At 37.3% G+C, this 25375-nt stretch overlaps 3 protein-coding genes across 15 annotated transcripts; 2 read left to right on the forward strand and 1 right to left on the reverse strand.

Moving 5' to 3' along the window:
- Positions 1-146: 146 nt before the first annotated feature.
- ACC (acetyl-CoA carboxylase) lies at positions 147-22129 on the forward strand. 9 transcript variants are annotated; one of them, XM_034330514.2, is made up of 13 exons: positions 147-390; positions 4384-4596; positions 5914-6163; positions 10641-10764; positions 11675-12005; positions 12092-12389; positions 12498-12711; positions 12796-13129; positions 13217-13677; positions 13761-17591; positions 17664-17943; positions 18018-18298; positions 18369-22129. In XM_034330514.2, the coding sequence occupies exons 1-13, from the start codon at positions 351-353 to the stop codon at positions 18981-18983; spliced, it is 7272 nt and encodes a 2423-aa protein (XP_034186405.1). In that variant the 5' UTR covers positions 147-350; the 3' UTR covers positions 18984-22129. The 9 variants fall into 9 exon arrangements, with proteins under 9 accessions (XP_034186405.1, XP_034186407.1, XP_034186413.1 ...); XM_034330515.2 differs by lacking the exon at positions 147-390 and adding an exon at positions 3514-3933; XM_034330520.2 differs by lacking the exon at positions 147-390 and adding an exon at positions 3515-3900.
- On the reverse strand, positions 14847-23453 carry LOC117607179 (SID1 transmembrane family member 1). Of its 4 annotated transcripts, XM_034330536.2 has the most exons (11): positions 23145-23285; positions 22588-23065; positions 22205-22506; positions 21974-22124; positions 21818-21901; positions 21396-21710; positions 20771-21317; positions 20441-20706; positions 20124-20333; positions 19738-20048; positions 14847-18212 (listed from the first exon to the last, which is right to left on the reverse strand). In XM_034330536.2, exons 2-10 carry the CDS (start codon positions 22768-22770, stop codon positions 19761-19763), a joined length of 2346 nt encoding a protein of 781 aa, XP_034186427.1. In that variant the 5' UTR covers positions 22771-23065; positions 23145-23285; the 3' UTR covers positions 14847-18212; positions 19738-19760. The 4 variants fall into 4 exon arrangements, with proteins under 4 accessions (XP_034186427.1, XP_034186426.1, XP_034186425.1 ...); XM_034330535.2 differs by lacking the exons at positions 14847-18212; positions 23145-23285 and adding an exon at positions 23329-23453 and having other exon boundaries at positions 19109-20048; XM_034330534.2 differs by lacking the exon at positions 14847-18212 and having other exon boundaries at positions 19109-20048.
- Rpn9 (regulatory particle non-ATPase 9) lies at positions 23393-25093 on the forward strand. 2 transcript variants are annotated; one of them, XM_034330555.2, is made up of 6 exons: positions 23393-23523; positions 23602-23715; positions 23869-24195; positions 24269-24414; positions 24481-24601; positions 24673-25093. In XM_034330555.2, the coding sequence occupies exons 1-6, from the start codon at positions 23408-23410 to the stop codon at positions 24938-24940; spliced, it is 1092 nt and encodes a 363-aa protein (XP_034186446.1). In that variant the 5' UTR covers positions 23393-23407; the 3' UTR covers positions 24941-25093. The 2 variants fall into 2 exon arrangements, with proteins under 2 accessions (XP_034186446.1, XP_034186445.1); XM_034330554.2 differs by having other exon boundaries at positions 24269-24601.
- Positions 25094-25375: the final 282 nt, after the last annotated feature.

Raw genomic sequence — 25375 nt, forward strand, 5'->3', positions numbered from 1 at the left:
CGGCGAACCTGGCGAACCCTGACCTCTGGGTAGAGTCTGTGCTACTGAAAAGGTTCTTCCCTACCGATAAAAGAACCTTGGCTAGCAGAAATCAACAGTGAAATTCAAAGGTAGTGAGGTGTCGGTATATGCGCTTTTCATGTTACGCCATGGTGAACCTGCTTTAGCGGAAGTAAAAAAATTCATGTTTAAAAGGTGACAATAGTTTACTACATTGTGATCGACTGTGTTCGATCATTCCCGTGTCATAATAGGACACAATCAGTTTCGTGTAATATTTCTTAGCATCGAATAGTGAACGTAAGTGAATCGAATGACAGAACACGAAGGGACAAACGAACCTAACCTCAATGAGGAGCGTGCTACTCCACCGCGTAAGATTCGTCACCGGTGAGTTTTCATTTCTAAGTGATACAGCAGTTTCAGTATTTCATAAAAAATCATTGAAAGAATAGAAAAATATTTCTATCTAAAATCATTCTGTTCGGTATACATCAGTTGGTGACGCGTGTTCCTTGGATACACCGCACGCTTTGTACGGACCAATCAAAACACGTTATTCGTCGCCTGACTCGTCAATCAACCAATCAGGCGACTCTGTCAATTTTTTGATTGATCTGTGTGAAAATCCATAGAGTACGCGGTCATTAAATATGCGTAAATAATTACGATATAAAACAAAACAAACGAAAATACTATTTATCTGTGTGACGCAGTGTTTCGATGAAACTTTAATTTGTTTGTTACATAGAAAACTATTCTCTTTTATTCTATTTAAGTGATGCTTCACGAGAAATTAGAGTACAATAATAGCTGTGATTTAAATTCATTAGTGGGAAGTGAATTTATTTATAATTTCTTTATTTTCAATTATATTATTAGTGTTTATTTGATGTTTGACTCTGTTAGCGTTTTGAAACGTCATTATCCCTAATTGTATTTACGATTCAAAGGTAATATTATCGACAGAGGATTTTTATATAAATATAATTTTCTAAGAATTGTTCTGCGTTTCCTTTCAATTTTTTATTTGTATTTTTTTTATATGTTATCATTTATCGTAGTTACGATTACTATTTCACACATTATTAAAAAGAAATGAAAATAAAGACGAAAAAAAACATAATAACAATTACATATCAATACAGATAACGTGCAATGAAAAGAATTTGCTTGCTCCGTACATTAGCGAGTGAGTGTAACATGTGTTGTCATTAATCGTAAAATGCGCGTTGTTATGCAATCAGCGATAATGCAGTTATCAATGAACGATATATAGATATCTTCTTATTTTATGAAATTCAAATTTTTACATAGCCAGTAGGGGTCATTTCTTTTTTCATATCATTATTCAATTCAGTTTCAAATATCACTTGTATTCTAGAGTTTTGGTAGATAGTTCTCACATATGAAAATAAACAGAAACAGGTTTATAAACTGGAAAATACACAAGGTGGTGGGGAATACTATGTTGTCACAAATATTAACATTTTAATGGTCGTTGTCTGCGGAAGCTTGCTTGGAGATTACGTCGAAGTTTGTTCACAATTATTATTGAGTATTTTTCTGCACGTGCTTTCAAATCTCATCGAGATGAGAAGCTTATTGGGTCATATTTTATCAGTTTCACGAAATCGTCCGTATGGATCATGTGTTAACGAAAGTCTTTTCTTGATATTTACGCTATAGATTTAAAAAACTTATGACACCGTAACATGATTGTGTTTAATGTATATACTAAACTAATGCAATTACCATAGCTACTTTAAACTAATACAATTTCCCGCCAAAAGTGTTGCATGTTTAAAAAAGGGCGGCAATTTTAAAAATATAATAAAATTTTTTCCTGATAACGTGATATATCCTTTATCCTTCCACGCGCGTCGCTGAAATCACGAAAATGAGAGAAAAGAATGTAATCTCGACGCGCGGAAAAAAGGCGGGAAAAGGAAAGCTGTAACAAAGAAGTCGCGCACGTGACGCTGGCGAATTCGAAAAAGTGATACATACACGTTTACGTTTATATTTGAACAATTCTTATCGCGATGTGCTTCGACAGATAGCACTTATGCGTGTCGTTTGATAACCAATCGCCACGTTCTCGGCCAATTTTCGATTCGTGACACGATATCTTACGTTCTCTGAAAAAAGTCACGAATCGAGCACGCGGTCAAGAGCGAAATGGTTCGCTGCTCCTCATTATCAACGAAGGAATTTTATTTCGACCGATAAACCGCAACGGTTCGTTTCATAGTAGGGGGAATCATTGTCGATACAAATGACGAAGGTGATCCGCGGATAAAATTGTCAAAGGTGAAGAAACGAAAATCTTTCCAACGTGAAATTTCAAATAACAATTTGAAGAAACTTGCCCGTGTATTTTATTTGAAAACAATCATTTCTCCCATGGGTCCTTATCCGAAATGAAAACGATCCTCGTCGTATTGGATCGTGGAATTTTTAAACAAAGTTTTTGTTACTATTGCGCAATAATCCATCGCGTATAATACGGGTTACATAACAATATACTATGTAGAAATGTGTCCACTGCACGATTCGTGTGTACGCGTCTACTTACACGAACGGATGTCACCGTAACGTGTGAATAACGATACTGGCGTCCTTCTTCCTCTTCGTGGTAGTAACGTCCACATTGGACTGCAGCACGTAACAGAAGGACAAATATGTTTATGACGATTGGAATTCATTAAGATGACGTAGAGAGAAAGAGTGAGACGTCTTGAAAACAACGTACAGCTGAAAATTGAATCTGAATGGAAAGGGTAGAAGTAGCCATTGGAAATCGATCCAAAGTTTCATAGATTTTTCGACCAACGAATAAGATAAATCCTATATGGATAATCGTAACAAGTGCAAAGAACATACTGGTTAAATAAAAATAACCAAGGTTCTTGACTCCTTATCTAAAGATTATAAAAAAAAAAGAAGAAAAAAATCGCTTCAAAATGATCATAGACGAAGATGGTGGGAAAAAAAACCAAAAAACAGATAATATATAAAAATCAGAGATATTTTGAAACGCAATATATTAATATTTTCTCTGAAAATACGAAATGCATGTGGTAAACGTTAAATTATCTTCAAAGTCATCGTTAACAATGTAAAATGAAAATGACGAGGATATCTCGAAAGTAGATAGAACGAAACGAATACGGTGTCGGATAAGGTAATACGCGTTACGTGGTGAGCGAAGAAAGGAGAAAGAGTAAGCGCAAGTCGCAAGTCCGATGGCAAAAGCTCCGACGTTAATCGGTAGGTTTCGACCACGCGACGAACCGAGCAGTTCAGTGGAAACAAACGTAATGTCGTCGGTGTCCGACGACCCCTGAACCCTGTCGTCCGGTTGTTCTTTTTTCTTTTTTTTTCCTTTTACTCTGTTCTTGTATCGTTGCTCACGTGTACTCCGTCTCGTCGTATTTCGACGGCGATTTCCTCTCCTCGATCGGAGCGTTCACGAAGTAGCGCGCGCGGTATCGCAACAGCGAGCCTATTGCACGGCCAGTGCGTCGTCGTGTCTCCTTTGGTGCTCCTCGTCGTGGTGGAACGACAGTTGAAGTGATGATGATGATCGTGATGACGACGACGACGACGACGGCTCGTCGTTCGAACGCCTGATCGCGCGGCTAAATCCGAAAACAAGAAAGTAACAGCGGGGTAACGAGAGAGCGCGTGTGTGCCTCAAGGGGATTTCTATATAACAATAGTAAACAAAGGCGAAGCAGTGTTACCGAGGACGCGTTCACCTGTGTCTACGTATATTCTCTTCTATTATTCTCCTCGGTTTCTTGGCGTAAATCTCGAAGAGGAAGAAGATAATCGAAGATTCTCAAGAACCGATTAAACAAATTCGGACAATCCCGAGGTACAAAGCTGTGTCTGGTATGCTTCGAGGTCTTCTGGACACTTTTCTCGGTACATTACTAATTTTATAAATCTCCTTGGATCCTTCTATGTCAATCGATACGCGTTCTCCCTCGGATACTCCGATAGTCTGTCGATTTAACTAACATGTTGATTTCCCCGTGGGGGTCATCGATGGGCCACTTGTGATTATCATTGAAATAGAACAATTTAAAATTATTCAAAATATCCTTGCAATTTTTAATTGAAAAATTTCACTTTAAATTCAAATTAAATTTGGAGTGCAATTCACCGATGACCATCGCGGCAATCATTTTTTTATTTTTTTATTTTGTATCAAAAGACTGAAAAAGATCCTCGTATATATTCTATTCGGTCCATTTCCCACGCTAGTTCGAGTTTTGTGCCGTGTTCCGTGTTAAGTAAGGGTGCAAGTGTTAAGTCCGAGCTCCCTTCGACTCGATTCAAGGATTCTTGAGCCTACCAATGAATTCTTTCAAGGTTTCAATCACGCTGAACAAAGTGACACACCAAGTGTTTCGTCCGCCGTTGTTCTATTCGCTCCTCTTCTCTTCGGCTTCTCGTTCGCCGTGATTATACGCCGATACGTTCACCTTGGACACATTTTCACCGATCGGCTCCAACAAGGGTGGTGGTGGTGGTCTCACCTTTCACGAGCATTTCATTCGGTGTACGGTCGTAGGAGGATCGAGGGTGAGTAACACCAGGATTTAGAAAAACTTTGGGATTTTCTAGCGAACGCTTCTTCCTTTTGGGTTACCCTAGCCACGGTGTTGCAAGCAATTGGGACTTTTCTTCTGATCAGATTCTTTTCACTTCACGATCAGTCGTACTTGTGTGTCTTTATCCTTTGGTTAAATCCTGGAAGCAACGAGACTAACCTTCATTCATAAATCACGCGTGCTAATTGAAAATTGAATTTTTATTTTTCACCCCATTGGGGGAAGAATTTTTTTAGGGAAGCTTTTGTATAATGTTGCGATTTTTAGTCTAAGAAAATAATAAATGGGAAATTTATTCGGGTTACATCGACCCAAAGACCCATTATTCCACTTGAAGTTGAAATTAAAAATTCTACACTTTTGCTAGTCAGTCTTAATGCTCGCGTTTAAACATAAATCTTATCTTGGAAGAAAAGAAATTGTTACGTAATAATATGTTACAAGTATCGTGCGTTAATGTATTAGAAAAATCTTAATTTCTAATTTACACTGTTGTGGTTGTTGTGGTTCGAAAGACTATATAATTGATAAAGCAACAGTATTATGTACGTATATTCATATTTAAAAAAATAAGTAAATAATATTATTCAATGCTAATTGAATCGATAATAATAATATTAACGATCATTGATTATCAATCATCATTTTTTTTTCCTCATCAAATAATTCATCAGCACCTCGCGTGTCACTCATTTGCATGCCCTGTCCTTCGTTTTGGGCTTAAGGAATTCTAAGATTGGTCAACTGGAATCACTTGGTGTAACAAAACTTGCGGAATGAGAAAAATTCGAAAGGGGATTCTTCCGGCAGGAAAGCTCGCTTGGGAAAATTGCATGCGTTTGGCTTAAAATTTCGCATGAACCACGGCTATATATCTCGGAAATTTTTTAATCGTAGCTCGCACGACCCACTAATTCAGGGCCACTCGCCGAAGAACCTCGATTGAAAAAAAAATATATAAATTAAATGCAACAAGAAAAAATATATCAATTCTCAATTATTATATTCAAAACCGGATGACGCACCATACGCGTCTTCTATCATCACCCTCATCAGTATTAAAGCAATAACATAAACAAGATTGCAAAAGAGTAAAATTAACACGAAAAGGATCTATTTAAGCTTAGAATATAAATAAAATCGAGTGGCCCTTGGGTGCTGTTACCCTGAACAATGAAACGCGTCTGTATACGGGGAGAACGCGAAATTTTTTTGGAAAATGATGACGGATAAAGAAAACGTAACTTCACACGAACTTCACATGCACAACCTATCGAATGTTTTGAAGGTAACGCCGAGTGCGTAGACAGTGATCCAGGGAAACAGGGATCGAAAGAGGCTGATAACGTTCGCGTTATTACGATCAACGGCACGATGTCGGAAAATCCAGTAAGCTTCGTCGTCGGTGGACCCGACACCGATCTAGCCGAGGAATTGGAGGTTGAGGATAGCTTCCCATCCGAAGGAAGCGATATGGGCCTTAACCAGGCGCAGCAGAATATCTTGCCGGGCTTGGTCGAACGTCGCAAGCGACTCAGGTGATTTTTCTTCCTTTCTACACATTTCTGTTTTTCTTTTTGTTTTTTTTTTTTTTCATTATTTTCTAGTCACGGTTGAACAGGTAAATTGATCGACTTGAAAGAAGCTACGAGTTGGGAAAAAGTTGGCCTGAAGAAGGTGTGAATTATCCTCTGATAATCATGATTAGGTGTCACGATCGTTGTTGTTTCGAGTGTTGAGGTATTGATCAGCGATCGACACTTTGAGAGGTTCTGGGATCATAAATTATTAAAATTTCAAGATTCCTAAAATTGCACTTAGCCCCCACCTCCTCCAAAAATGCTTTAAGTATCCATCCGATAATATCAGTGTAGTATGATGCAGTTTAATCCACAGTTTAAGTAGATACTTAACCGGGGACATTGATCTTCTAAGCTTTTGATTCTCGAAGATAATCGATCTGAAATAATCATACACTTTTTATCGTTCGTTTTTCACGCGTTCATCTTTATGTTCTTATTAGCTTGTTTTTTTTATTATTTTCTAGTCACGGTTGAACAGGTAAATTGATCGACTTGAAAGAAGCTACGAGTCGGGAAAAAGTTGGCTTGAAAAAGGTGTGAATTATCCTCTGATAATCATGATTAGGTGTCGCGAACGTTGTTGTTTCGAGTGTTGAGGTATTGATCAGCGATCGACACTGAGAGGTTCTGGGATCATAAATTATTAAAATTTCAAGATTCCTAGAATTGCACTTAGCACCCACCTCCTCCAAAAATGCTTTAAGTATCCATCCGATAATATCAGAGTAGATACTTAACCAGGGACATTGATCTTCTAAGCTTTTGATTCTCGAAGATAATCGATCTGAAATAATCATGCACTTTTTATCGTTCGTTTTCCACGCATTCATCTATATGTTCTTATTAGCTTGTTTTTTTAATAGATAAATAAAAAGGGATATTACACTGCTGATTCGTATACATAATTTTCTAGCCCGTTTCGCGCGATCTAAACCGACTCCTATTGGTAAAGCATGATCGTGAAAAATTTTCATTTACGTGTACAAGGAATCACCTTATTGTCTTATCACCTTCGATATCGTTGAATATTCACGAGTTTCAGCGATACGGACGATCATTCTATCGTATGACGTTCATCTAGTTCTTTTTCCTTATTTGTAATTATCACAAAATATCTCGGTTTACTTGTCTACGACAAGTGCATTCTGAGTTATTCCAACGGCTTTCTTGTCAATTTCAAACGAATAAGAATGCATTATGTACACTCTTCCTTTGTTGTTAAATTAACATTTCTCGTAACGATCTCGAGCGGACCTTGAACGATTAACTTTAATGGCATTAACCTCGGTAATTATGAGTATTAGATAAAGAAACTGTCCTTGTTGAAAAAAATATTCAATTCATTGAAATTCAAATGAAAGACATACAAAAACTCTTTTCTCTCGATAAAAAGTTGTTATAAAGTTTACGTTGTATCGCGTGATTAAATTCTTAGATAAAATCAGTTGTAACTTTGTTCCTAATGATGCTTTCAGTTATTATCTCAATGTTTTAAATTTTAAATGAACCGAAGCCGGTGACGCGTTTCTTACCAGAAAATCATACGATTATCAGATTTCATGACATAATCATCGAAAGATTAGATATGTAGTAATTCATAATGGATATTTAAAATAGGAAAGTAAACCAGAAACCTGTTTGAAAGAAAAATTTCAGTAATTGACTTTAAACGCCCAATAATAAACTATCGACAATAATTGTTGTACTCTCTTAATCTTCAATTATTACCAATAACTATTATTCGTTAAACAATTCAGTATTATAGCATTAATTGCTATCTCTAAATGCAAAACGCGTGCACCATCCTTGACTAATTTCCAAATTGGTAATAGTTACCAATTTCCAAATTTCAAACTTGGAATGTTTGATATTTTTCACCCGGCACCACTGCACGACCTGTGCCCGCCGATGTCCCTGAGCTCCTCAGCGGGCACTCTTCCTGCCCATCGCTGCCCTACGTTATCACTGCTCAATTTCTTGCAATTATTCGAGGCACTCGGGGTATCAGAGATACCGCACGAAAGTGAAAAAAGAAACACGTAGCCAACTTTGTACGTGCCGTGATCTCTTTTCTGAAAGAAGCACGCTACTTCCTCGAGTTCCATACAAAAGGTAGGGGAAACGTTGAACGAAAGGTATCGTCCACGGTGTGTAGCTTGTCAGTGACCACTAGTCATTCGGGAATGAAGGAGGAGAATTTCGATCCTTTAATTATTCGAATACCTTACCGAATCCCCGATCGAAACGATACAATTCGATCTACCTGTAAATTGAAAATTTCAAGATACGGTGCGTGTTTCCGGTCAGAGTGTCTGAAACCGTTCAGAGTGAATCGACAGTTGACTCGATCGTTACCGTTAAACTCGCCTGAAAAGTGTTCTACTCCTAACGTCAGTTCACAACTCGCGTAATATTATTCGAAGATGAATGAAAAACTTGTTATTTTGCATCGAAAGTCCATCCTGACATTGATTCCCAGCGTCCTGATGTAATCTCATCAATGTTAATGAAGCTGCTACGTCATTAGCGTGTTTCTCGTCGTTTCTGGTAAAGATATTTACCTGATCGATGGAAACTGGTCTGTCAGATATTGCGGGATAAAGCATGTGACATGAATTTTGATCCGTGTTTCACCTGACTCGCGAGACGCAATAAGGAAATCCATCGAAATCCGGAAGCACGTTTATGAAAAATACTCATTCGAAGGCATTCCTGAGGATTTCCAAGTCTCGGATTGGCGGAGAAAGAGAAAACCACCGCCACGGAGTAACTGCATAATTTAAACGATCAGCTGGAAAGAGGAAAACACGGAATTCCATCTCGAAAACAGAGATTTAGTAGTCTTAAACTGGTTTTGGAGAAAGAAAGTCGTGCCGCAGAGTTGTTTAGGATAATTTAAAAGGAACAGGAACAATCGAGGTTTCATCCTCGAGATAGAGATTTTTCATATCTTGAAGTAAAGAGTTGAAGAAAATTAAGAAGAGCAGTCTTTTTTTATTGGAAACGTACAGTCTTCAAGGTGTAACAGAAGAATGCTGTGAGATCTTGGACGTAGAAGAGAGTGAATAGTAGGGGCCCACGAAATGAGACGACTGAAAAGATTCGTATTGGCTCAAAGTACGGAGAAGGACCCGATTTGGAAGAGCTCGGACAACTTAATGGCTGGCATATCGATAATGAACGTGGAAACGTCAACAGAGTCGACGTCGAAGGAGAATCCGTCGAAGGAGGATTCGTCGAAGACGGAGCAGCAAACTTCGACCCCTGGATTGACGTAATAAGCTTTGTGATTTTATCTATCGTGTATCCTATCATTCCAGTGTTTTTGAAATTATCGAAAAGGATAATAGTTTCGACGAGAATCGTGATACTTAACCTTGGAACGGCGGACCATGGAGAGAGCCGCAATTTTAATTAAATTTTTTATTTTTGTTAGTTTGAGTTACGACTGATCCAAACTCCACTGTTCAAGGGTTAAACTACAGTGATTTTAAAGTTTATAAAAAGTGTTAAAAAAAAAGGTAACGATTAAGAATTAATTTTATTCAAAATTCAATCTACCAAGGATGTTATTTTCGCGTTTATCTTGGATACCGAAGGTTCTTTGAATTTTTTGACGGATCAACAAGCGTCACGAAGCTAGATCCTTGAAGATCTGAAAGTAAAAATGAACTTTGCTTTTTGGTCATTGCGAAGATACTCGCACAAGTTTCCTTGTCATTAGAAATAATATTTCAGTGTTAGATGACATTAAATGGTATTTATAAATATTAGAGATGTAAATGGAAAATTTATCTGATGAAATTAAAATTATTATATGATACACATATAAATACTTAGAGATATTACGAAAAATATGCACGTGTTCAGCGATGAAGCAATAAGAAATGCGTCGGTGGAATTTCAAAGTCGACAAATTTGTAATTGTGTTCTCGCGATTACAAAATACCTATCTATATCGGAAGAAATCCGTTCGTGAGGAACAATTGAAAAATCCAAGCAAACGTCCGCTGATACCGGCTCTGATTTATATTAATGGGGCTGAGTTAGACGAGGTACGAAACAGTGAGATAAATAGGAAATGTGTATGCATATCTAACAGAGATACACTTTGGTATATGGAAGGTTCAGAAAGCGTTACGATGTTGTAGGAATGCCATTGCGTGAGCCGGTTAAATTAACGGTTCATATACTTTCTCTGCTGTCATTCACGTGTTCCCCGTTAATGGATGAGAAAAATTGTTTTTAAGAAACTCGGGAAAACGGTTGTTCCCCGATTTTCCATCTGAACACAGTAATTTATCGATATACTATTTTTAAATTTGAATATTTTCCCGCGCTTCCGTGGATTTGAAAATTGGCGCGAAAATATTCCTACGAGTATTTCAAAAGAAATTGTATTCATTCTCAAAACTTTGATTTAATTTCATAGGCCCAGCATGTCGCAGGGTACGGTGATGATTCAGACGCAAAATCGGCTATACGAAAAAGATTTCACTATCGCAACACCAGAAGAATTCGTTCATCGTTTCGGTGGTACCAAAGTTATTAACAAGGTAAGACTTGCAAGAATCAAAAATTCCACGAATCACGACGGTCGCTAAAGTGTTAATAGATTCCCTAATGAAATCGGTAAAGTGTCATATCTTCGATTGAAAAATTCAAGTTACTTTCTGGCATTTTAAACGCTTTCGTAATCAATTCAAAATTAAGAATGAGATTCTCATTGGCGGAATATCCGTTTTACGTAGTTCTGACGTAAAAACGGTAGACCTCCGGTATCGTGGAAATGAAAAACAGTACCTTGAACGTTACGCTTTGAATTTAAATGTCATTCTGGATTTCCGGAATCGATTAATCGCGAACGAGATAAAGAAAAACGTTACGTTTTAAAAGAAAATAAATTTTGAATGAAAGTTGATCGGTATGCAAGAAGCAACCGAGAGGCTATAATTTATTTTCAATCGAATGATGGTACACTGGGAATTCCTTCGACAAGTTCCTTACGTTGAAACTTGGAAAAGAGTGAAACAGGTATTTGAAAAATGAAAGAAGGTCGTTCAACGACGTACTCACGATTCGCGTTCCGCTCGAGTATGTCACGAACCAGTCGTCGCACAATATCGCAACAATATCAGTAACCTCCATAATTGACATTGAACGTCCTTGGCCGACCTTGAGTACGTTGCTACACCTGTTTCATCGTCTTTCACTGGAATATATAATCATTGAAGAAAGATTCTTATTTCATCCTTTCCTCATCGATCAGGTATTATACTATCTTAACATATTACCGACGGGGCATTTTTAACGTGTATTTCAATAAAACGAGAATTCTCGTTTCCCGTCGGTAGTAATATGTTAAAATGAATTGCATACACCAATTTCTAAATTTCCTAATTTAAAATTTGAATAATTTGTAAATTTGCAAAATTTAAAATATTAATAAAAAATAATTTTTCGTAGGTGTTGATCGCTAACAACGGTATAGCAGCAGTAAAATGTATGCGTTCCATTCGACGATGGTCCTACGAGATGTTCAAGAACGAACGAGCGGTACGGTTCGTCGTGATGGTCACACCGGAAGATCTAAAAGCGAACGCGGAATATATAAAAATGGCAGACCAATACGTTCCGGTACCAGGTGGATCGAACAACAACAACTACGCGAACGTGGAATTGATCGTGGACATAGCTATACGTACCCAGGTGCAGGCTGTGTGGGCTGGATGGGGTCACGCTTCTGAAAATCCAAAATTACCAGAATTACTTCACAAAAATAACATTAGTTTCATTGGTGAGATACTGGAGAACGCTTAGATTGTAAAGTGTTCTTCTCGATGATTTATAATTTTCATTCTAATTGTAATTCTAATCTTGTAGGACCATCTGAGAGAGCCATGTGGGCACTTGGAGACAAAATTGCATCGAGTATAGTGGCTCAAACCGCAGAGGTACCGACGCTCCCTTGGTCAGGATCAGAGTTGAAAGCTCAGTACAGTGGAAAGAAGATAAAGATATCCTCGGAACTGTTCAAAAAAGGTTGTGTCTCCACGGTAGAAGAATGTCTAGCTGCTGCTAATAAAATCGGCTTTCCTATTATGGTAAAAGCAAGCGAAGGAGGTGGTGGTAAAGGTATCAGAAAGGTGGAGAATGCTGAAGAATTGCCTACGTTGTTTAGGTAAACGTAACGTCGGATATCTTACAAATATTCGATTAAAAAATGTCTATTAAATAAATCTATAAATTAAGGAGTATCCATACTAAGAGTCCTAAATAATTCTCTTAGGCAGGTACAAACTGAAATACCTGGATCTCCGATATTCATTATGAAACTGGCTAAGTGCGCACGCCATTTGGAAGTTCAATTACTGGCTGATAATTACGGAAATGCGATATCATTGTTCGGTCGTGATTGCTCTATTCAGAGGAGGCATCAGAAAATTATAGAAGAAGCTCCGGCTGTGATCGCCAAACCTGAAGTTTTCGAAGAGATGGAAAAAGTAATTAGAAATAGTACTTAATTTAATAGAAAATTGATCGTGTGTATTAACAGAATGAATTTGAAATGATTACTTCTACGATAGGCTGCTGTAAGATTGGCCAAAATGGTCGGATATGTCAGCGCAGGTACTGTCGAGTATCTCTATGACACGTCTGGACGATACTTCTTTTTGGAATTGAATCCACGTCTTCAAGTGGAACATCCTTGTACCGAGATGGTATCAGATGTCAATTTACCCTCTGCTCAACTTCAAATTGCCATGGGATTACCGCTTCACCATATCAAAGATATCCGTCTTCTTTACGGTGAAAGTCCATGGGGCGACAGTGTCATCGATTTCGATCAACCACGGCATAAGCCTCAACCGTGGGGTCACGTTATAGCTGCTAGAATTACTAGTGAAAATCCTGATGAAGGTAAAACTTAGCGAATAATAAAAAAATTTACTCGAAACTACCAGGAGGATGAATATGTAAACGATACGTTACCAATGTATTCCATAGGTTTCAAGCCAAGTTCAGGAACCGTGCAAGAATTGAACTTCCGTTCTTCCAAGAATGTTTGGGGTTATTTCTCCGTGGCGGCATCCGGCGGTCTCCACGAGTTCGCCGATTCTCAATTCGGTCATTGTTTCTCTTGGGGCGAGGATCGTGATCAAGCTAGAGAGAATTTAGTTATAGCTTTGAAAGAACTGAGCATCAGGGGTGACTTTAGAACCACCGTCGAGTACCTAATCACGTTATTGGAGACGAATTCGTTCCTAGATAATAATATAGACACAGCATGGTTAGATTTATTGATCTCTGAACGTGTTAAGAGCGATAAACCGGACGTATTGTTGGCTGTAACCTGCGGTGCGCTTCACATCGCTGATAGAACTATCACTGCCGCTTTCTCTGGATTCCAAACGGCTTTGGAAAAAGGACAGATACAAGCTAGCAATGACTTAGACAATGTTATTGACGTAAGTTCACTTGTCTGTTGCTTCTACCACTGGTGGATTTTCAAGCAATTTTAAGATGTTCGATTAACCATTTCTCATTGCAGGTTGAATTGATCAACGATGGGTACAAATATAAGCTACAAGCCGCTAAGTCAGGTCCTAATAGTTACTTCCTTATCATGAACGGTTCTTATAGAGAGGTTGAGGTACACCGCCTATCTGACGGAGGACTTTTACTTTCTTTGGACGGTGCAAGTTTCACCACCTACATGAGAGAAGAGGTTGATCGTTATAGAATTATTATAGGAAATCAAACTTGCATCTTTGAAAAGGACAACGATCCTTCTCTGTTGAGATCACCGTCAGCTGGAAAACTAATCAGTTTCCTCGTCGAAGACGGTGGCCACGTTAATCCTGGCCAAGCGTACGCTGAAATCGAAGTTATGAAAATGGTAATGACGGTAACAGCCGGCGAGGCTGGTAGCGTATTCTACGTTAAAAGACCAGGTGCCATTCTCGAGGCTGGTACTCTTATCGCTCACTTAGAATTAGACGATCCGTCTTTAGTGACTAAAGCTCAAGACTACACGGGTCAATTCCCGGAAACCGCGCCCCCTGCTGTTTCCGAGAAATTGAATCATCTTCATGCCAAATACAGAGCTGCTCTGGAAAACACTCTGGGTGGATATTGTTTGCCGGACCCGTACCATTTGCCACGTGTACGAGAACTTATCGAGAAGTTTATGAGTTCACTTCGAGATCCTAGCTTGCCTTTGCTCGAACTCCAAGAGGTGATCGCAACGATATCCGGAAGAATTCCGATCGCTGTCGAGAAAAAGATCCGAAAATTAATGTCGTTGTACGAAAGGAACATAACTTCCGTTCTAGCTCAGTTCCCTAGCCAACAAATCGCCGCTGTGATCGATGGCCATGCGGCAACCGTTTCCAAGCGATCCGAACGCGATGTGTTCTTTTTGACCACCCAGGCTATAGTGCAATTAGTACAAAGATATAGGAACGGAATACGTGGGAGAATGAAGACCGCCGTTCACGAGCTTCTTAGACAATACTACACCGTCGAGAGTCAATTCCAACAAGGTCATTACGACAAGTGCGTGTCAGCTTTAATAGACCAATACAAGGATGACGTAGCCACGGTAACAGCTATGCTCTTCAGTCACAATCAAGTGACAAAGAAAAACGTCCTGGTGACGATGCTTATAGATCATCTTTGGGCGAACGAACCTGGCCTCACCGATGAATTATCGAGCACGTTGACGGAACTGACGAGTTTGAATCGTACGGAGCACAGTCGTGTCGCATTACGCGCGAGACAAGTGTTGATCGCCGCTCATCAACCTGCTTACGAATTGAGACACAATCAAATGGAATCTATATTCTTGTCAGCCGTGGACTTGTACGGACACGATTTCCATCCAGAAAATCTACAGAAATTAATCCTCTCCGAGACGTCTATCTTCGATATTCTTCACGACTTCTTCTACCATTCGAATCGTGCAGTCTGCAACGCTGCTCTGGAGGTTTACGTGCGAAGGGCGTACATCAGTTACGAGTTGACCTGTTTGCAACACCTCGAGTTATCGGGCGAAGTACCGTTGGTACACTTCCAGTTCTTGCTACCTAACAATCATCCGAACAGACAGAACCAATCACCGGTTAATCACAGAGTCGGAGCAATGGCAGCCTTCCAAGACATGGAACAGTTTGTCAGATACTCCGACGAGATACTTGATCTTCTAGAAGATCTCTCGTCGACCACGTCGGTCTCGGCTAAAGTCTTAGAAGCGGTTGACGCGGCTGGAAGCGAATCGAGGCATAGCACGTCTATAAACGTGTCTCTGAGCATGGGTGACCCTCCTGTACCGGTGGAGATCAGCGGTACCGGTGAGAGACCAGCGGAACCGGTGCACATTTTAAGCATCGCCGTTCAAGAGAAAGAAAACCACGACGACGCTGCTCTGGCCAGGCTGTTCGGCGATTGGTGCGCCACGAACAAAGATGAACTGATGTCACGGGGTATCAGAAGGGTCACGTTCGCCGCTTTGAAGAGAAGACAGGTACCAAAGTTCTTCACGTTCCGTCAGAGAGACGGTTTCGTCGAGGACAGGATTTACCGACACCTCGAGCCCGCTTGTGCCTTCCAACTGGAACTGAACAGAATGAGAACGTACGATCTGGAAGCACTGCCTACCTCCAATCAAAAGATGCATCTATACCTTGGCCAGGCTAAAGTTGCCAAAGGGCAACAAGTCACCGATTATCGTTTCTTCATTCGTTCTATCATAAGACACTCCGATCTGATAACCAAAGAAGCCAGCTTCGATTATCTTCACAACGAAGGTGAACGAGTTCTCCTGGAAGCGATGGATGAATTAGAGGTCGCGTTCTCGCATCCACTTGCTAAACGTACCGAATGTAATCATATATTCTTGAACTTTGTGCCAACCGTTATTATGGATCCAGTTAGAATAGAAGAAAGCGTAACCAGCATGATCCTCAGGTATGGTCCAAGGCTATGGAAGTTACGCGTACGTCAAGCTGAAATCAAGATGACCATTCGTCCGGCTCCGGGGAAAGCAATATCCACAATACGTTTGTCGATCGCCAACGATAGCGGTTACAGTATAGACTTGCACGTTTACACAGAAGCAACCGATCCAAAGACCGGGATTGTTCGTTTCGAATCATCCCCTTCGGCGACGAACAAATCTTGGAGACCAGGACCCATGCACGGTTTACCTATCTCCACTCCTTACTTAACCAAAGATTATCTTCAAGCGAAACGTTTCCAAGCCCAAAGTGCTGGCACGACTTACGTATACGATTTGCCGGACATGTTTAGACAACAAACGGAAATGATGTGGCATAAATATATAGAGGAAAGGCCTGACTGCGAGATAACTATTCCAAATCCTGTGATGGATTGCGTCGAATTGGTGTTGGAGGGTGAACACTTGGTGGAACAGAAACGTCTGCCTGGTGAGAATAACGTTGGTATGGTTGCCTGGAGGCTAAGACTTTACACGCCAGAGTATCCAGAGTCTGGACGAGACGTTATATTAATTGCTAATGATTTGACACATTTAATTGGTTCCTTTGGTATCAAGGAAGATCTGGTGTTCTGTAGAGCATCGGAAAGGGCCAGGCAACTTGGTATTCCTAGAATATATTTCTCAGCAAATTCTGGAGCTCGCATTGGCTTAGCTGAAGAAGTTAAAGCATTGTTTAGAATCGCATGGGAAAATGAAAACGAGCCAGAGAAAGGCTTTAAATATATTTACCTAACACCAGACGATTATGCTCGTTTAGCACCTTTTAATTCAGTAAAAACTTCGTTGATCGAAGATCACGGGGAATCTCGTTATAAGATTACCGATATTATTGGCAAAGACGATGGACTTGGCGTGGAGAATTTAAAATATGCTGGAATGATTGCTGGAGAAACATCTAGAGCCTATGAAGAGATAGTCACAATTTCAATTGTATCTTGTAGAGCCATCGGTATCGGTGCTTATCTGGTACGTCTTGGACAGAGAGTGATTCAGATTGAAAATTCACACATTATTTTAACCGGTTACAAAGCATTGAACGCTGTGCTAGGTCGTGAAGTATACGCGAGTAACAATCAGTTAGGTGGTATACAAATTATGCATAACAACGGTGTGTCCCACACAACTGATCCAAGAGACTTGGATGGTGTTGCAACAGCTCTACGATGGCTAAGCTTTTGTCCTAAATACAAAGGTGCACCTCTTCCTATATTACCAACACCTCTTCCTGATCCAGTTGAAAGGGAGATCAGCTATGTTCCTACTAAGACAGCCTATGATCCAAGATGGATGTTGGAGGGTAGATATTCACAGAATGGTACAAACAGCTGGGAAAGTGGATTCTTTGACCGTGGTTCTTGGCAGGTATGCTCAGTCTTATATTTCTCTTTACCTATAACATATATTAAAATTATTTTAACGCTATGTTATTTCCAGGAAATAATGAGACCCTGGGCTCAGACTGTAGTAACCGGCCGAGCTAGATTGGGTGGAATTCCTTGCGGTGTCATCGCAGTTGAAACTAGGACCGTCGAGTTGCATTTACCAGCAGATCCTGCCAATATCGATTCAGAAGCTAAAACAATATCTCAAGCTGGACAAGTGTGGTTCCCCGATAGCGCGTACAAAACTGCTCAAGCTATTAAAGACTTTGGAAAGGAGGAACTACCACTTTTCATTTTTGCTAATTGGAGAGGATTTTCTGGTGGAATGAAAGGTACGTTATTCGTATGTAATAATTAATTTATTGCTTCTTTTACTCAGTTTTCAAATAATCCTCCTTCTTTACAGACATGTACGAACAAATTATAAAATTCGGTGCTTACATCGTCGATGGCTTGAGAGAATATACCAAACCAATATTTGTGTATATCCCACCGCACGGAGAGTTAAGAGGCGGTGCCTGGGCGGTAGTTGATCCAACGATAAATCCTCGTTACATGGAAATGTTTGCCGACAACACAAGCAGAGCCGGAGTTCTCGAACCTGGTGGCATAGTAGAAATTAAGTTCAGGTCTAAAGATATACTTAAAGTTATGCACAGGATCGACGGTGTTATTCAGAAACTCAAAGTAAGTGATCATCGACTATTGTTGCGAATAATTTAAAATAATTTTATTTATAATACATATGATTTTATAGGAAAAATTACCTACTGCAAATTCACCGGAAGAACGAACAGAAATCGAAGCTCAAATACGTAAAAGAGAATTGAATTTAGAACCGATGTATCACCAAGTCGCAATTCACTTTGCTGATCTCCACGATACACCGGAAAGAATGTTTGAGAAAAATGCAATTCATGATATTGTTCCATGGCGAAGGGCACGTAGATCGCTATATTGGAGACTCAGAAGAAGACTTTTGGAAGATGAAATTAGAGAAGAAATTCTGTCGACTCAACGTAGCTTAGACGTTCGACAAATCGGTGCAATGTTGCGTAGATGGTTTATAGAAGACAAAGGGACCACTGAATCCTATCTGTGGGATCAGGATGAAGCTGCGACAATTTGGCTGGAGCAACAACGTCAAGACGAGAACAGTGTTGTTTCACGTAACATTACCTGTGTGAAACAAGATGCGGTTGTATCTCGTATCAAAGAAGCCTTGGAAGCATGCCCGGAAATGAGATTAAACGCAATATTGGAAATTGCCCATAGGCTACAACCGGCAGAACGTAGCGAACTGCAAAGAACTTTATCACAAATTGAAACGACTACCCAGGAACACCACAATGACTCAAGTGCTTCATCCTAATATTTCTCAAAATTAAAAGATCCCTTTTGTCTATCTGCGTACCTGGTGTATGTAGTTCTGTTTAGAATTAATTGTACAGACACTCGTTATCCTTGTTAATAGCTAATTGTACGGGAGTAGTATAATTTTGAGAAAAAAAAAAAAAGTTAATTAATTGCTTCTATCGATAGTGTTGCTTGACGATAGAAAGCAAAGAACTTGTGTCTTATTAAAGTTCAACGGTGATGCTATCGGTTTTCAGACAGTATCACTGCCGTCTCCTAAACTGTGGCAAAGTGTGCCCCTTGTTTATGATAAGTGTATTCATGAATATAGAAATTATATTATATATATATATATATATATATATTTATTTTTAGAAAAAAAGAGGTCTGTTCGTTGCGTTTGATTTTACTGAACGACTACTACTAACAACACGTACGTCATCTTTCCACTTTTGTCGATAAATGAAATCGATGGGTAAGTTTTAAAGTATTAAGTACTATTTTTTCACTCGTGATACCCAAGATATCAAAACTTTTCGATCCTTAGAAATGACAGTTTGATAAGAAATAATGGAATAATATATAGTTTTATGGATTTGTTTAAACGGAAATAAGGCATTTAATATAAAACAGTTACTATACGATCTTTATATATACATATATATTTTGTACTGTTTTTAATTCGTTAATATCAAGATCAAATGTATATTATATACAGTCATATCGTCATAAAAACATAAAAAAAAATGGAAATGAAATGGTATGCATACCCTTTCCATTCGTGTCATTACCCTCAAAAGACTGGTATTTGACTTCTATGCACATCGACTAGATCATCGTCCAAAGTAAGCAATACCATGAACGAGAAGAACATTGCGAAAGCAGACAAAAAATGCCATATATCGTGATTATCAAAAAAGTTTAGGAGTTTGCAGGGTCTATTATAATTGCGGGATTGTGCTGGTGTTAACGCCCATGAGATAGTTTTGCTTATAAAAAAATAGTAAGCTGCAGCCCAAAAGACAATTGATAGAATAATAAATATTAGCGGTTGAAGAAGGATTCTTTCTTTATTGCAAATCTGAAACATAACAAACGTAGATTAGTCTGTAATAATATATACGTAATTTGTAGATAATCATACATCTGTACATACCTTCATTACGATATAGAAGATGGTATATAAAATTAAATTGGACATTAATATAGCTAACAAGAAGGTTGCGAAATTTTTTTCATGACGTATATTTCCTACTACTGCGAGAGCAACATTACATAAATTTGCTATAACGAGCATTATAAATCGTGCTAGATATAAGGGTCGAAACAAGTTCCTAACTCCGGAACGAGCATCATATTTACAGGTCTAGAAAAAAATGTGGCATAAGTGGCAAACTATGGCAAAGTTAATTTGAGAGAGAGGGAGAGAAAAAAAAAAACGAACAAAACAATTAAATCAATACGTGAAATTACCTGTATTGCTCTTGTTAGTGAACCTCTGTATCTCCATCGTCCCATGTAATAGATTTGGATGGTTAAAAACAAACAAATTAGCAAATGCATGATCGTGAACAAGATCCAAAAATATATGGAACCATTTAAAACTCCAAGCAATCCTATAAAAATGATTAACGCCAAGATACCAAATGTAACTGGTGCCCTAGCATTTATATCCGGATGTCGAGTTTGATAAATCTTAATCATACAAAGCACCGCTATAATATACATAAAACTAGTATCTGCAAATAATATGATTGTTAGTATTAATAACATGGAAAAAGATATTAATAATTTTCATCTCACCAAATTGGAAATTGCTTCGATTTGGACACACGTGATAACTTCCTGAGAGTATTCCTTCCATAATAAGGGCAGTACCCATTGCATAAAATAAACCATAATGTTGTGGTATACCGTAACATTTGTTTTTTTCTCGATCCAATTCATTGTGCTCTCGTGAGTATGTTATAAATATAAACAACAAACCTAACATTATATATCCAAAATTTGAAAATACGTGATTGAAATCTGATAGCAATCCAAATGGATGAGCACATAAGAAATTATAATAACACATATCTTGATTTCCCGTAACATGAAGTACGTGCTGGTACGTTATTACCAGCTGTACTACCGGTAATGTATAAAATATGGCCACTGTTATTAAATAGTATAAATATAACCGTGATTTATGCCTAAGAATTTTTGGTTCTTTTCGAGCTAAATCACAAACCGAAAGCACAAGTTTCGTTCGTATCACTTCCTTGTCGGAAAGAGCATCTTCCATTAAATCAATATCATCTTCATCTAATGAAGAATCTTCATCTATAGATACTGACTGCTGACCGGTCTGAAACGAAATAATTCAAATAGTCGATTAATTACTATGTATAATTTGTTTATTTTCTTACTTCATAAAATGGTTTACCTCTCCTATCATTGAAGGACTTGGTATAGGTTCAGCAATATTCTCAGATTCTTGATGTAATAATTCTTGTTTAATTTTTCTACCTTCTTTGATTTTCGTCACTACTATGCTTATAACATAGATAATGCAGAAAGTAAAAATAACAGACACCGATGTTGCTGAAGCAATAACATAATTTTGTTTAGTAATACTGGTGTTTATTGTTAACGTCACTTTTTTATTCCGTACAGGAATCATACTAGGTGCTCCATAACAGTCAGTATCGTCACCTTTTACTACTAACACAACAAAAAAACCCAATGGATATGCCTCTTTCTAAAAGATATAAATTATACTTTAATCCAACTTCTAGGTAAAGCAATTTTTTTTATATCTTAGCCCACTGTATATCTTTGAACAATCTATTTATTAGGAATACTTACTGGCACAGTAATACCACCTTGTCGATTTACAGTTTGCCAATAACCAGAAAATTCAATGTTCCTTTCTAAATCGAATACAGGACACTGGAAAAAACAGAAATGTTTGTAACTTCATAATATTACATTAATTTAAAGATCACAGCAAACTGAACTTACCGATGTATTTTGTATTGAGACTGTCATACAAATATCACTATCAGACTCAACATGAACAACTACAGAAGAACTTTCTTCTTGTCCTGGAAAGATATACCCATAATAAATGGGTTGAGATGGAGAAATTTCTATCGATCTTTTCTCTCCAGGACTGAACATAAAAAAAGATAAAATTCAATTGTTCAAACTTCATTATATTAATCCATTACCAACAGGCAGTAATACACTTACCTTAAATAAAAATGTAACACTTTGGTCATATTAAGTTTAAATAAAATATTTTCATGACTAGCAGTAGATAAACTAACAGTAAGAAATTCATCTTGATTTTCTGCTTCCCTCTGATAATATTTAGGTGAACACAATGTTCTATCAGTTTTATTATAAGCTAAATCATTAAAGTACATACTATTTACTACAAGAGGAATTTGCCATGATAGAATTCCTTTTTTCTGACGTACAACTGCAATAAGAGGGACATCAGTAGTAGCATTGCTTTCAACTTCTAATCTTGCAGTTTCCATAACAGATACCTAACAGTAAGAAAAAAATATGTAATATATAAAGAATACAGAAAATTGTATTAGAACCAATTTATATAAAATGATACTTACATTATTAGTAGGATACAGGAAAACATACTCTACAGTATTATTTATGGTAAGTTGATATTCCTTCTTATATTCTCCATTAATAACAATTGGAGAAAATGATAAAGACATTAATGAAATAACCGTACTAAGGTGAAGTGACATTAACACTCCAATCACTGTTAAGATTTTCTGCATGCTTGACATTTTAAATATTCATTCCTAAATAAAATTCTGATAAAATATCAGTATACATTGATGAGGTTCAAAACATGCTTCAAATATTCACTTATTTAATAAAAATTAGCTATAAAACTTAAGATTTCTTTCTTTAGTTGGTTCCATATATTGAAGACAATACTTGTGTTGACGATATCGCAAAAGATTTTTTAAATTGTATATTTGATGAAAAGTAAAACTAATCATCAATTGAATTATTCGTATTACTTCATAATGCATCACACAAACAATTCTCTGGGAATAACCCGCCATATATCCTAATCTGAAAATAATTTAGGCTTGCATCGCAAATAATGAAGTACCAACATTGTATTATTTCATGAAAATTAAACTAATATTACCACAATTAATAATAGAGCTTTGGGAAGTGATTCTGAGAAACATTAATAAGTTATTCGATTGAGTTAAATTGTAATAAAATCACAAATAAAAGTCAAATAAAATCACAAATAACCATACTGAACCACTATTGCCAGCGCTATTAGCCATTTCGTAGTAAATCTCAGGAACTATAGAAATACTTACCCTCCTGTACTCGAATTTTCTAACATGCTGAAGATCTTAATTCATTATGCTGTTTCAGTTTTAGTCATTGTTGTTGAAGATGGCGACAACCGTGGTGCCGAGAGATGTTAATACATATTTAAGCCAAAATCAAAATGTTGCTGATAAACAGTTGGCCACGGAATGGGCACAACTTGAAGAACTATATAACAAAAGGTATGTTTCATAAAATATTTCAATGCATAAGGATTTTATAACAGAAAAATTTCGTTTTCACTATCCCATGACTTGCAGGCTTTGGCATCAGTTGACACTCAAATTAGAAACATTTGTGAAACATCCAGCTCTTCAGAAAGGAGATAATTTGATACAATTATATGGTAACTTTTTATCCACCTTTGAAAGCAAGTAAGTACAATACATGTGTTTTTTTTCCACAACTTGTTCATAACCTCACTTCTATTTATATTTAAATTGATATTAGAACTTGTAACTGTTCACTGATAAATGTAACATAAAAAATTTATAAGTTAATAATATGTATATATTCTTGGTACATAGGATAAACCCTTTGTCTCTAGTAGAAATATTGGCACATGTAGTACAGCAGTTTCAAGACAAACAAGAAGCAATTAAGTTTTTAGAAAAAAGTGAGACCAAAGTGAAAAGCAATAATGAAGCTGTTGCTTTATGCAAGGTCCTTATTGGACAAATTTTACTTGAAAAGTTAAACAATCAAGAACAAGCAAAAAAGATCATAGAAGATGTTGGTACTATGTTAGACAATGCAGATGGTGTCACTACAGTTCATGGTAGATATTATTTGTTAGCCAGTCGTTTGTATCGTCTTCAAGGAAAACATGCTGAATATTACCGTACTGCTTTGAGGTATTATCATGGTTAACAATCATAATAATTAAATTCTAGTGGAAAATAGTTAATTTCAAATTTTATATTTCAGATATTTGGGTTGCATTGATCTAAATAGTTTAAGTAGACAAGAACAAGAGCAGCATGCATTTTTCCTTGGACTAGCTGCTCTTTTAGGTGAAGGAGTATATAATCTTGGAGAATTATTAGCTCATCCAGTATTGCAATCCTTGAAAGGTACACCAAACTCTTGGTTAGTTGATTTATTACAAGCTTTCAATGCTGGTGATATTGTTGCATTAGAAAAATTAAAACCTCAATGGAGCAAAGTTGCTGATTTAGCTGCACAAGAATTAAAACTAAGACAAAAGATTTCTCTTTTGTGTCTTATGGAAATGACTTTTAAACGACAGGCTAACAATAGGTTTGTATTGGTCTCATTGCATTTGTAAAATTGTATTACGGTGCATTAAATTAAATATTTCTTTATTACAGACAATTAACATTCGCGGAAATTTCTCAAGAAACTCGCTTGCCCCTTGGTGAAGTAGAATTATTAGTAATGAAGGCTTTAGCCCAAGGGTTGGTTCGTGGTGCTATTGATCAAGTAGCGGAAACAGTAAATATGACATGGGTACAACCGCGTGTATTAGATCGCACTCAAATAGCCGGAATGGTTCAACGACTCGATGGATGGTGTAAAGATGTTAGTTCGATGGAGCGTTTACTGGAATCTCGAGCATCTGAGATCCTTACTCTTTAATATTAGATTTTATAATTTTTCATTGATTCGTTTGTAAGTTGTATTTCTATATTTTTATTAACTCATTGCCTTACCATCATTTAAAAGATAAATAATGTACTTTATTACAACTAATATAAATGCATAAAAATAAAATTAGTGTCACCATGATAAGTCAATGGGTTAATACATAACAGAAAGTATATAATGAATTTTTTTAAACACAAAATTATAATACTATTTACAAGCGAGTGTGAAAAAAAATCATAAGTTTCTTTGAAATTTAATATCATTAAAACAGAAGCAATTTAACACAATTTTAATATTTCCATACAATAATTTGAATTTTTTGTGTTCAAAAACTTTGTACTTTAATCGAAATATTAATAATAATAAGAAGAATATGTATTAATATTTATCGTATTCCAATATTGTTCGTTCTGCACGTGTTAATTA

This window comes from Osmia lignaria, chromosome 14 (assembly GCF_051020975.1).
Source record: "Osmia lignaria lignaria isolate PbOS001 chromosome 14, iyOsmLign1, whole genome shotgun sequence".
Classification (NCBI taxonomy): domain Eukaryota; kingdom Metazoa; phylum Arthropoda; class Insecta; order Hymenoptera; family Megachilidae; genus Osmia; species Osmia lignaria.

Bases quoted from the DNA above. Each gene is read 5' to 3' on its own strand.
- ACC (XM_034330514.2), top strand. From the start codon at position 351: ATGAGGAGCGTGCTACTCCACCGCGTAAGATTCGTCACCG. The intron at 12,006-12,091 runs GTGAGATACTGG...CTAATCTTGTAG, and splicing joins AAATAACATTAGTTTCATTG to GACCATCTGAGAGAGCCATG. The intron at 13,130-13,216 runs GTAAAACTTAGC...TGTATTCCATAG, and splicing joins TAGTGAAAATCCTGATGAAG to GTTTCAAGCCAAGTTCAGGA.
- LOC117607179 (XM_034330536.2), bottom strand. From the start codon at position 22,770: ATGTCAAGCATGCAGAAAATCTTAACAGTGATTGGAGTGTTAATGTCA. The intron at 22,507-22,587 runs GTAAGTATCATT...TCTTACTGTTAG, and splicing joins TCCTGTATCCTACTAATAAT to GTATCTGTTATGGAAACTGC. The intron at 20,049-20,123 runs GTATGTACAGAT...GTTATGTTTCAG, and splicing joins TCTTCTATATCGTAATGAAG to ATTTGCAATAAAGAAAGAAT.
- Rpn9 (XM_034330554.2), top strand. From the start codon at position 23,408: ATGGCGACAACCGTGGTGCCGAGAGATGTTAATACATATTTAAGCCAA. The intron at 24,196-24,268 runs GTATTATCATGG...TTTATATTTCAG, and splicing joins TATTACCGTACTGCTTTGAG to ATATTTGGGTTGCATTGATC. The intron at 24,602-24,672 runs GTTTGTATTGGT...TCTTTATTACAG, and splicing joins AAACGACAGGCTAACAATAG to ACAATTAACATTCGCGGAAA.